This window comes from Setaria italica, chromosome I, assembly GCF_000263155.2.
Source record: "Setaria italica strain Yugu1 chromosome I, Setaria_italica_v2.0, whole genome shotgun sequence".
Classification (NCBI taxonomy): domain Eukaryota; kingdom Viridiplantae; phylum Streptophyta; class Magnoliopsida; order Poales; family Poaceae; genus Setaria; species Setaria italica.
In genome coordinates, this window is record NC_028450.1 from 23446954 (window position 1) to 23460069 (window position 13116).

Sequence of the window (13116 nt, forward strand, 5' to 3'; positions counted from 1 at the left end):
GCGCAGCCACCTTTGTTGCTGCTTGAGCTTCGGAGAGTGCAGCCGAAGAACTAGCAATGGAACTCAAGATGCCACGTGTGACGAGGTAGTTAACAACATTTCTGTTAGTTAGCCTAGCGTGGAAAACACCCATCGTTACGGAGCGTGCTCGGATGAAATCTGGAGGAGCCGTTGGATGGTAGGATAAAATAGAGGAGATGTAGGAAGGGGTGAAGCGGGGCGCAAGGAAGGGAGGGGTAACCTAGAGATGGGCACTGGGAGGAGATGGGAGAGTACCTGGGACAGCGGTGACATGGAAATTGCGAAGGAGCGTGTCCTGCATACGGGCTCCTGGCCTGGCATCTTCCTCGATGGCGGCGGCAGATGCGAGCAGCAGTCTTGTGCGCGTCATCAGGTGGGGACAGCGAGAGCTACGGTGGAGGCGAGGTGTTGGTGTGGCGGGGCCAGCGCTAGGTGCGCTTGAGCCGGGGGCGCCCATGTCACGAGACACGAGAGGCGCCATCCCCGGATTGCGTCTGCTCTCTGCTGGCGTGGTTTGGTGGTTCACCTACAACTGCAAATCATCACAGTTGTGTTCTCAAGCTACATTCCGCCAGGAATTGATAAAAGCCGCCTCAGAATTTCTTAGTACCCAGCTGACATTAGCAAAAGCCAAAAGTACGTTTGATGTTTATCCGAAACTATTTGTTCTTTCACATACATAGACCTCGTTCATACTTTAGATATGACCTAGTAACAAAAGAAGGAAGCTCCATCTTTTCAAGGAGATACAGACCTATTCTTTCACAGCACAGGATAGTTTCAAGGATTCCAGGGCCTCCCTGCACAGTCCAAACAAAACTATAAGCATGTGGTTTCTGGCTTCTAAAGTAGAACATGCCTGACAACTAAAAGGACATGTGGAAGCTGCAATACAACTTCATTGCTATTAAGTTTCACTTTAGCCTATTTAATCCACCTTAGATTCACTGGATGGATGTTCAGTACTACAGTGCATATGAGATCCATGATGACAATGATTTTAGAGCGACCAAACTATAATTGAATGTAGAGAAAAGGGACAAGTAGGATACCGTAATGAGTTTTTAGTCTTAGTATTCCCGGGCTCTAATTTTAGAGCATCAAGAAATGCACCACATGCTTTTTCGTAGTCCTGAAGATATAAAGCTTAGTATGGGAAGCCATTTGTCATAGAAAATACATAAGTGATAATCCGACCATTCGACCCCACCTTCAGTAGCATTAGAGCAGCACCTTCACGATAGAAGGCCTCTGCCCAGCCAGATCGCATTGCCCTGCAAGCCTGAGCATCCAGTAAAGCTTTCTTCCCTTCACTCAAGTGAAACCAACAAAGGCTCCTATTCGAGAACAAGGTTGCATCATCAGGGTCAAGATCCATCGCCTAAATCCAGCAAACAGAATCAGGAATCAGCAAAAGCCTCCACATTGTTCTCAGATTTGCTCATAAGGATTTGGTGCAGTAGCATGCATCACTAAAAATAGACAGAAATTCAAATTTTCAATTTAACCGGAGTAGGCACTGGATGACAAATTTGCATAAGTATGTTAACAGTAAACTGATCGCCAAATTCATAAGTACAAAGATTAGTGCATTGTAAATATAGCTCAAATTTTGGTAACAAAGAAACGAAATAGTACAAACAAATTAGTGTAATTCAGTTGGGGCTAAAACTATGTGTCTGTTGGGAAGGCACATGACCCTTATATGAACCTTCCAAATGAATCTGAAACATCCAGAAGGGCTCAGCTACATTTCACCATTCCATTTCAAGTTGGACATTCCCTATGCTAGGCACTCCACTTTTCTATCTCCATGGACATTCCTATTCCGCTCATAATCTGCTCCCATGTGAACACAGCATCTATACCATTTCAAAATAAGGAAGAATAGGGCAGTTTAGCAAGCTCTTAAGAATGGCTCACGCCTACTTGTATCGTTCACATCTAAGGTGCTGTTTTGTTAAGAAACTGTATCGCAAACGTAAACGGTATGCGATCGCAGGGGGAATGGTTACAGAATAAAGCATCCCTCGTTTTGTTTGGTTTAAGCGGAGATGAACTCTGTAATTGGTCAGCTACCACCATCACACGGCACCTCAACGGCGCCCTACTCGCTCCTGCCGTCGCCACCTGGTCCAATTGCTCCACCCCGACCTCCTCGCAACCTCCGCCGACCACTCCGGCTCCGTGCGCTGCAACGGCAGTACGGCAGCAAGCAGCCGGTGGTCGAGCTGCTCTTGGACCTCAACGACAACTGCAACTATTAATGTCCAATTTGTACTAGCCTGGGATCCGATTACAGGGTAACCGATTACAGACTAACTGAACCAAACTAATTTAACGTAAACAGGTTGCGCTGTGATCCATTAACGTCCCAAAATTACCGAACCAAACACTACCTAAGTAATAGGTCCTCAGGTGTTTTTTTTTTTTTTGCAAGTCTAGTGGGCAGAGGATGGGCAAGGAAACCAAACATCTTTTGAGAGCAACCTTGGTGAGTTGGCCTGTGTACGTTATGATGGACAGCTAGAACCTGAGAAAATGAGGTTTCGTGCTTATGTACCTACTTGAAGGGGTCCGAACCTGAGGCCATATGGTGTTTCGACCTTACTCCACCCTTGCGATTTACTTTAAATTGAGATTGTATGAGATAAGAACCCCTCTGGCTCGATCGGTTTATTGATTTATCATCTCTTTGTAGGTTGTGTGGTTTGGCAAAATCCGAGAGCAGCAGTTGGAGTGTTAGATTTCAAGGCCATTATCCAGTTAGGTTGAGCATTCTATAAATTGTGAAGATAGAAACAACTCTGTGCAGCAACGTTGACAGCACACCAGAGATGCTGTCCCTAAGTTGGATTCCAGTAGAAACTGAACATTTCCCTTGAAGTGCAAGTGGTTACCACAATCTTAAAGCTATTAACAGTCCATACTCTACATACCACCTTAATAACTTCAGAAACAATTTAAGATATCAATGCCTTCCTTACCAGGCTACCCAGAGTACTAGGCTATCACTACACTAGTGCCAGTCTCGTCCTTAGTTATTAATAAGAAGCACAGGTGTACCTCAGTGTAAATTATTGTTGCAGCAAGATAGTCTTTGTTCTTGACCGCCTCGCGTCCTTGAAATTTTCCACCAGCAAGCCTTGCGTTATGCACATCATCAACCTGACATATGGATAAAAATCAAATGAAAGAATTCAGACATTATGCACCCCTATGTGCAGTAGGACCCTCCCTGAATCATTGCAAGGTGTCAACTAATAATTACATCAAATGAAATAATTCAGTTACAATACGCTCCCATGTGAAGTAGCACCCTCCCTGAATCCTTACGAATTGAGTAGAGTTTGTTTTTCTGGTATGGCTACTTTTTTTAAATACTTAGGAGAGTTGCATATCTTTGTATTAATAAGAAGTAAACGATTGATGAGCTCATTACAACACGAGGTGTGAGTTCTCGCAATCGTCTGCCATACAGATAGAGATCGTAATCTATGTAACACAGTAGCAACCAGGAAAGCGATCACACTACAACATTCTAATGGATACTTGGGACAGGCAGAGGCGGTGTCGATGGCGCCAGCTCCTCCATACACCGTATTCCGGTTTGCATCCATAGAGTTGCTGAGGATACATCGAGATGGAATTGCTATAACTGATTCACCAAGCGAAAATTGAGCTTTTGGTCCCAATCAAGTTAATCTAGCTATCTAACTATTAATCAAGCAACAATTGAGCTTTCAGTCCCAATCAAGTTAGGGTGGGATTAACTTATTCATCAAGACCTAGGAAAAGAAAAGAGCTAAGGGCTTTTGAAAAGTCATCGCAATAACAAACAAAGCTTTAAAACTCATGCAAAATAGAAAAGAACAATAATACAGTAATCAATACAATCTTGAATCTTAATTTTTAATGGTCATCCATAGAAAAAACAGGATTGAAATTAACTCTAGTGGTAACCTGGTAGAAGAATCAACATATAACTATCATGTAAGAAATATTGACAGTAGACAGAGAACCAACCACAATCCTGGTTCCAGTGCTTAAAACTTCAACAATCTATGAAGAAAAGGTAATATCATAAAGGGCAACTAAATGTACTCCCTCCATATCGAAATATTTGTCAGTGTTGACTTTTCCTCACAATGTTTCACTATTCATCTTATATACGGAGCTAGTATATATTTGCACTAGAAAAGAGCCAGCATAAACAATTAAAGCACTAACAATGGTGGTGTTTTAGATAATACCTTGGCTAGGGGAACTGATTTCATGTAATCGATAATTCCATCAACACTCCAATCACTCACACCCACTATAGGAGAAGTGACAGGAAATAGTATTTCAACATCTTTCCGGCTGCTGAAACGTGCAGCAATTTCTAGAGGAGTCTGCCCCAACTGTTAACAAAATAAGCAGGATTAACTTCAATGACGTATTTGCTCAAGGACAAAGGGAAATTGCAGAATAGTAGCCATGTGCAAGCTACATGAAGCGTTAAACACAAGCATCTGATACATTTTGAAATACGTTAGGAAATCTGATAATAATGGAAGAAAAGGATTGTACTAAACAGCGATGAGAAAAAACGTATGACTTATACTTACTGTAGAAACATGTGACTAAGTTTCAAAAACAGCAATGAGAATCTTATACTTACCATAGAATCAGTAGAAAGAACATGTGACTTCGTAACGGATTAGAGTCACAAACTCACAATGAAAACTCATTTCTATTGCTGTGGTAATGATAGGGCTGATGAGCGCGCCAAATGTTCTTATGCTATATATATTCACTCTAAAATTTTGATTGAATCAGTTCCAAGGCCACAGCCACTTCTTCATATGTACAACAAAGAGAGCATACAGCCATGACACATACCTTCAACTAATCAGGAACCTAGCACTAAATTAAAGATGTAACATTGATCATTCATGATAAGGAACAGCGTTTTGGCTACTCTCTACAACACCCACACAATCCTGCATCCACGCATGCATCATCTAGGGATCATAGCCTGGGTACGGCCACCAAGATATGGATCATCCATAAAAGGGAGAGTAATTTGCTAGGATAGTAGCTGAATCTTCATATCCAATATAGAAAAAATGTGAAAGCAAAGGAATTATAAGTTGTGCGTATTAAATATTATCAATTTATTCTAAATTTACATTGTTCCATAGTGGACCTAATTTCCGTGATTAGAGATATAGGGGAAGAGCATTTAATTAATGTCGAAACAGAACTGATATTTGGAATAGGAGGGTGTAGAACAGCTGTTAATGCAACTACATGTAACAATACTACATGTAACAATCAGTGGAATACGAAAAAGCACCTCAAAATCCTGAAGGACTTATATTTGGCACAAAGAAGAGGAGGCTAAAGGGTTCATATTTGGTATTGGAGGGGCTTAAAAAAGTAGTTAATGCAACTACATGCAACAATCATTAGAATAAGTTGTAAAAATGCACTCATTAAATGATTTGGCCTACAGTTAGAAGACTGAAGCTGTTTGGTATACATGACAGCAACAAATAGAACTTACACAGTCAAGAGGGTTAGGATCTGCCCGAGCCTGAACTAAGCACTCCAGGTTATCAGTTAGGCCATCTGCAGCAGCAATCATCAAAGGTGTTTCCTTTTCAACACCCTGCACATCAGCAGCAGCCTGACAAAAAAGGATTGTGAATCATTTTTGGCAAACTAATGTGCGACCTAAGAATGTCTCTTTTTGGTTGTTTATTTGAAAGCCAGGCATTTGCTGATTTGGTTTGGCTTAGCGAATTGTGTTAGAACAATTCACATTCTGCAGTACTATTTGGGTGCCAATGCACTTGACATATTTGAATTTAAAAAAAAATAGAACATTCTAAGCGAAAGAAGCTTCACTACTAAATGCAACACGCCATTTAGTACCGGTCAGCCCAACTGGTACTAAATGTGCCATTTAGTACCGGTTGGTAACAACTGATACTAAACTATGAGCCACGTCGTGCTGTAGCGGACGGCAGTTAAGTACCGGTTTGTTTTACTAACCGGTACTAAAGTTTATTGCTTCCCATCCACCTGGAAAAGGAAAGTTAGCAGGAATAATTCTAGAAAGGAATTATGGTTCCCAAGGGTTCCGAAATTGAGTTATTTCTTCCTTTCTGTGAAATACAAGTTTTAAAGAAATGTTGTAACCCTTTCATTTTCTCATCTGATATCTTCTGAATATGTGACGCTAGAGTTTGTTTAATGGATGCCAGTCTTGCCAGTGCAATCGACAATCAAAGAGAAATTACACACTGCTGCCATCGGATACAAGTTTTATGCCAGGCAGCCTGCTTAAGAGCACTGCTGTCTGGACAGCACATGCGAAGACCACTTTCTTCAGTTCGGCTACCGAATCTCAAAGCCAACCAGGACCAATTCTTTTTTCCCTCGATTGACATATACGCATGCTGCCTTCTTCTTATGATCAGTAACAATTATGCTAGCAAAGCGTGCCAGACTTAGAGGAGAATAATGCCTCCAATTTCTACCTTGAGCCAAAGCATAAACTGCCACTACTGGAAACCCGAATTTCCTAATGAGTGGGAAACCCACAGGGAAATAGAAAAAACCAATAGGGAAATTGAAAAAGCATTTCCAACAGGGAAGTACTGACAGGGGTAGAATGACAAGGAAATCGAAAATTGCCTGACGGTGTACCGACAGGAACCCTTTCCCTGACGGTATATAACCTAGAGGGAATTGTTTTTCGACAGGTTTTTGGGCTTTTTTCTCTGTCAAGGTAGACCAACAGGGAATTATTTTCCCACCAACAGGAAAATATATTTCCATGCACTGACATGAAAATATTTCCATGTCGTCAAACAAAATGGCCTCGAGGGGGCATGGGCATGTATATATAGGGGGTTGGTATTTAAGGTCTTAGCCCCACAAATACCTTTTTCCAAGAAAAAACCTTTGTAGATTGCTACAAATTAATTGCAAGCAATCGTCGACAATAGGGGCGGACCTAGGACAGAAACTGAGTAGCGGCCTGCTAGTGATAATGAACCTTTGCAGCTACCAGAAAAGGAAGGCCCGATTCTATAGGAAATGCAAAATTTGAGTGGTGGACCGTGCCGCTACTGGGATATACTAGGTCCACCTAAGGTCGGCAATAAGACGGGCAATGAAAGGTAAAGAAACCTATCTAGTTTCATAACGATTGGACTCATGTGCATCAAGCTATCTATCTTTATTTGTCTAAGCTCTTCATACATATGCCAGCGTTATCATGCTTCTTCGGTAGCACATGGAATCTGGAATAGCTGCACAGGTTTACGACACTGATCCAAAAAGCTGATGTCTGATATATCTCTTTCTGCTAGGTGAAATCAATGGTTGGACCCATTTCGGTTCATCTACATATTTGTCGAAATTTTCAGTTCTCACTTGTACATGCAAATTAAAAAACCAGAGTAGTTCAAATTTGGCACTTTATAGATCCTTAAGTATAGTGTGCAGTTAGAGACAAGCAGAAAATAATTTGAAGGCAAAAGATGCCAGTGAGCCTGTTGGAGCTCATGCCCGGCAACCATGCCACTAGTAGAGAACTGACTTTCGATCCGCCCCCTTTTATCCCGGTTTAAAAGTGGCCCGGGACAAAAGGGGGTGCGCCGGGGTGCGGGAATTTGGAGGGGAGCATTAGTCCCGGTTGGTAATTGCAACCGGGACTAAAGGCCCCCCTTTAGTCCCGGTTGCAACGGCTAGCGGGGGGCCGTCGGTGGCGGGACCCTTTTATCCCGGTTGGATCCTCCAACCGGGACTAACTTCCAACCGGGACAAAAGGGGGGGGCCTTTTGTCTCGGTTGGAGTTTTTAACCGGGATAAAAACTCATCCCCCACTATATCCCGAGACAGAGACTTTCTTCTTCCTCCAGCCCGAGCAGTCCAGCACATTGATAGAGAGCTGAGTTTCACCTACTCTCCGGTGGTGCCCAAGCAAGGGAGGTGCTGCCCGAAGTTTTTTCCCTCATTTTTGTGGGAATTTCACTCGGCCAACACAAGTAATGCGAAGGTTTGCTACTTCATCCTCGTGTTATGCTTTGATTTATTCTTTGGAGATGGAAAGATTATTTGCTACAATGTGATGATGAAGTAGAAAAATGGAGAGGTATTTTGAGCTAGAATGTGAGGGAGATTGATGTGTCATATATAGTATGCATTATTGCAGTGGTTTAAATCCATATGCTACCTTGTCTAGATGGTTTATCTTATCAAATTCAATATGGTTTTTTAAATCCATATACTTGTTGAACTTGCATACCGTGTTCATTTCGGCGAGAATGTTCTCCGCCGAGCAGCAACGTATGTCAAGAAGGAGGTTCGATTCTACGAGAAAGAGTGGATACGGACATCGTGACCGTGTCCCCTTTTCCGTAGCATCTAACCTCTTTCATGACGAAGTGCGGTGCCGCCCAGCTGAGGACATCCTCGCGAAATGAACACGGTCTTCAAGTTCAACAACTTCTGTAGTGGTAAGGAAAGAATATTTGTACATAGATGACTTCTGCTACTTGTTGAACTTGCATACCGTGTTCATCTCGCCGAGGATGTTCTCCGCCGAGCAGCAACGTATGTCAAGAAGGAGGTTCGATTCTACGAGAAAGAGTGGATACGGACATCGTGACCGTGTCCCCTTTTCCGTAGCATCTAACCTCTTTAATGACGAAGTGCGGTGCCGCCCAGTTGAGGACATCCTCGCGAGATGATCACGGTCTTCAAGTTGAACAACTTATGCAGTGTTAAGATAATAATTTTTGTACATAGATGGCTTCTGCTACTGGAGGAAGTGGCGATGGTGGGGGCGATCGTGGTTCCTATTATGGCAAGGTTCCAATCATAGTTGGCCCTCAGCATAAGCCGAAGAAAAAGAGCGCGTTGGAAAAAGCAATGCTTCGTTATTTGCAGCAACGTCATGAAGAAGCTGTTGCCGCGGGTCAGGAACCTCCTTTTGGTGGTCGTTATGCTCCACCCTCAGTCCCGGGTGTTTCACGTCCACTTAGTACTACCGTTTCAGGCGGCACAAATAAACCTAAGGATGAGGTTGGGTCAGCGGAACCTTCATCTTCACCGTCCAAGGATGCTTAAAGTCCTCTCCTTGATAATAACCAGTGGATGGCTTGTTGTATTGTATAATGTTGTTTGGGACTTTAATTTAAATATGTGTATTTGGATCTTCATGTTGTTGTATTGTACCATGTTGTTTGGATCTTTAATTGATTTTCACGCGTAATCCATTGTCAAGTGTAATCCATTTTCATGCGTAATACGATGCAGATGGACCGGCAATGGATGTATAATGCAGACAGGCGGAGCAAGGTGTTTATTGATGGCTTGCATTATTTTCTCGAAGTGGCAAGAGCGAACAAGCCAGAGAATGGGTTCGTATGTTGTCCATGCTTCCAATGCAATAACAGGAAGGAGTATTCAAAGGATTCCTGGGGGACTATTCACAGCCACTTGTTTAAATACGGTTTCATGCCTAACTATTTGGTTTGGACCAAGCACGGTGAACTAGGGGTTGTAATGGAAGATAGCGAGGAGGAGGAGGAAGATGACACCATTCCGGACTGGGTTGCAGGCCAAGCTTTTGCAGGTACTACAATGGGCGAGGCTGATGAAGATGAGTTTGCAGAAAATGACCCTACTGATGACCTTGGTCAGGTGATACGAGATGCACACAGAGATTGCGAAACTGAGAAGGAAGCAGCAAAGTTGCAGCGCATGATAGATGATCACCAAAAATTGTTGTACCCAGGTTGCCAGCAGGGCCATAAAAAACTAGGTACGACACTAGAATTTGTGCAATGGAAGGCAAAAAATGGTGTGTCCGATAAGGCATTTCAGGGGATGTTGAACATTGTCAAGAAGATTCTCCCCGAGAATAATGAATTACCGTCCACAACATATGAAGCTAAACAGATTATTTGCCCTCTCGGATTGGATGTTCAGAAGATACACGCATGCCCTAATGACTGTATCCTCTATCGTGGTGATGAATACGAGGAATTGGATGCTTGTCCCATCTGTGAAGCCCTGCGGTATAAGATCAGGCGAGATGATCCTGGTGATGTCGAGGGGCAGTCTCCCAAGAAGAGAGTTCCCGCGAAGGTGATGTGGTATTTCCCTATAATACCACGCTTGAAGCGCTTGTTCAGGAACAAGGCGAATGCTAAGTTGATGCGATGGCACAAAGAAGACCGTAAGGAAGATGAGATGCTGAGACACCCCGCAGATGGGGCACAGTGGAGATCAATTGATAGAACATTCCTAGACTTTGAAAGTGAAGCAAGGAACATAAGGTTTGGTTTAAGCACTGATGGATTCAATCCATTCGGTGAGTTGAGTAGTGGTCATAGTACTTGGCCTGTGACCCTTTGTATGTTCAACCTTCCTCCTTGGCTGTGCATGAAGCGAAAGTTCATTATAATGCCGGCGCTTATCCAAGGCCCAAAACAACCCGGCAACGACATTGACGTGTACCTAAGGCCGTTGGTTGATGACCTTTTACAGCTCTGGAAGGAAGAAGGTGTACGTGTGTGGGATGAGGATAGACAAGAGATCTTTAATCTACGAGCACTGTTGTTCGTAACCATCAACGATTGGCCTGCATTGAGTAACCTTTCAGGACAGACAAATAAGGGATATCGGGCATGCACCCACTGTTTAGACGACACAGATAGCATGTACTTGAAGCACTGTAAGAAGGTCGTCTATATGGGTCATCGTCGATTTCTCCCTGCTCACCACCAGCTGAGAAAGAGCGGGATGCATTTCAAAGGGACGCCAGACCATCGTAAAAAACCTGCACACCGTAATGGAAAGCGTGTGTTCGAGATGATGAAGGATGTATATGTAGTCTTCGGAAAGGGACTTGGTAGCCAACCTGTTCCGAACGATGATAACGGACATGCACCCATGTGGAAGAAAAAGTCAATATTTTGGGAGCTACCTTATTGGGAAATCCTAGAGGTTCGCAACGCAATAGACATGATGCACCTGACGAAGAATCTTTGCGTGAACGTGCTAGGCTTCATGGGTGTTTATGGAACCTCAAAAGATACATTGGAAGCACGACAGGACCTGAAAGCCATGGGGCAACGAGATGACCTACATCCGGAAAAGAGAGATAATGGACAGCACTACTTACGTCCTGCCAGTTACACTCTCAGCAAGGAGGAGAAGGATAGCATGTTTGAATGCTTGAATAGTATGAAGGTCCCGTCTGGGTACTCCTCGAATATAAAGGGAATAATAAATATGAAACAAAAGAAGTTTACAAATCTCAAGGCTCATGACTGCCACATGTTGATGACCCAGTTGCTTCCGGTTGCACTGAGGGGTGTTCTACCAGAAAATGTCCGGTTGCCGCTCGTAAAGCTATGCGCGTTTCTCAATGCGATTTCGCAGAAGGCAATCAATCCATCCAAGCTATCAAAGCTACAGAACGATGTGGTGCAATGTCTTGTCAGTTTTGAGTTGTTATTTCCACCATCCTTCTTCAATATTATGACGCACTTACTGGTTCACCTAGTAAAAGAGATTGGTATTCTCGGACCTGTATACCTGCACAATATGTGGCCTTTCGAGAGGTTCATGGCAGTCCTAAAAAACTATGTTCATAATCGTGCCCGTCCAGAAGGAAGCATCGCCAGGGGATATGGAACAGAGGAGGTGATCGAGTTTTGTGTTGATTTTATTGATTCAATTGACTCGATTGGGGTTCCAACTTCACGCCACGAGGGGAGGCTCCGAGGAATGGGCACCCTTGGAAGGAAATCAAGTTTGAGCAATGATACTAATTTGTTCGACAAGGCACACTACACTGTTCTACAACAGTCATCCTTTGTGTCTCCGTATATTGAGCAGCACAGGCAGATGGTAGCTTCCAAAAACCCGACCAAATCCGATGCTTGGCTTACCCGTCATCACATGGAAACTTTTCCCTCCTGGTTGCGCCAACAACTTATGGGTAACTCTGAGATTCACCCACAGCTTGCCTGGTTAGCTAGGGGACCTGCTACCACAATCGTCAAATTCCAAGGCTATGAGATAAATGGTTACACATTTTACACGAGAGCCCAGGACCAGAAAAGCACGAACCAGAATAGTGGTGTCCGCATAGATGCCATGGACAGAAATAATAGCAAGGAGTCGTATTATGGTTTCATACAGGAGATATGGGAACTCGAATACGGACCACTGTACATCCCTCTATTTCTTTGCAATTGGGTGAAGCTAACTGCCGTCACCAAAGATCAGTACGGAATGATAATAGTAGATCTGAGCAAGACTGGATACAATGATGACCCATTCGTACTTGCCAATGATGTGCATCAGGTGTTCTATGTGAAGGACATGTGCAGCAAACCCAAGAGGAATCCAGAAGAGACATGGGAGCCAAAGTGCCACATAGTTCTTCCAGGTAAAAGAAAAATCGTGGGAGTCGAGGATAAAACAGACCAATCAGATGATTATGATCAGTTTGATGGCATGCCTCCATTCGACGTTGAAGTTGATCCAAGCATCCTGCTGTCCAAAGAAGAGGCTCCGTACTTACGCCGCGATCATGATCAAGGAACTTTCGTGAAGAAGAAATTTTACAACGTTGTATTGTAATGCGTTAAATGTGCATGACCTTTGTGTATTAATTGATACAATTTGTAATTTACCCTATGTATGATTTCATGTGTTATTAAATTTGTTAGGTGAAGATTTTTTAGATATACATGAACATTGTTAACCACATACTAACATGGATTTTTCTGCGCATTCAAATAATTTAATTGAATAATTTATTGATCACAGCAATGCAGTAAAATAAATATTTTACAGGCTACATGAGTTGGTATAGAAATAATGATTACTTCATACTTATTGTCAATTTACTCGTTAATTAAATATATTTTTGCATGTACAAAATCTGAGAAGGTTTTGTTTTTCATCCTGGAATGCAGTGAAAAGGTTAAATAAAATCCATTTCCAAAAACAGAGAGAAAACTAGGAAAAAAGACCTTTGTCCCGGTGCTAACAGCACTAACAGCAACCGGGATA

At 42.9% G+C, this 13116-nt stretch overlaps 2 protein-coding genes across 2 annotated transcripts; one reads left to right on the plus strand and one right to left on the minus strand.

Annotated features, from left to right (window-relative positions):
* Window positions 1-1168: 1168 nt before the first annotated feature.
* Window positions 1169-6324, minus strand: LOC101767507 (tetratricopeptide repeat protein 28). Its single transcript, XM_012845052.1, has 5 exons — window positions 6316-6324; window positions 5573-5695; window positions 4275-4424; window positions 3088-3189; window positions 1169-1402 (listed from the first exon to the last, which is right to left on the minus strand). Exons 1-5 carry the CDS (start codon window positions 6322-6324, stop codon window positions 1169-1171), a joined length of 618 nt encoding a protein of 205 aa, XP_012700506.1.
* Window positions 6325-9354: 3030 nt separating this feature from the next.
* On the plus strand, window positions 9355-12657 carry LOC101759230 (the record flags this gene model as incomplete). Its single annotated transcript, XM_022824944.1, has 3 exons — window positions 9355-11034; window positions 11188-11420; window positions 11697-12657. Coding segments are annotated over exons 1-3 (2874 nt in total), but the record flags the coding sequence as incomplete, so codon positions are not given.
* Between the last annotated feature and the right edge of the window lie 459 nt (window positions 12658-13116).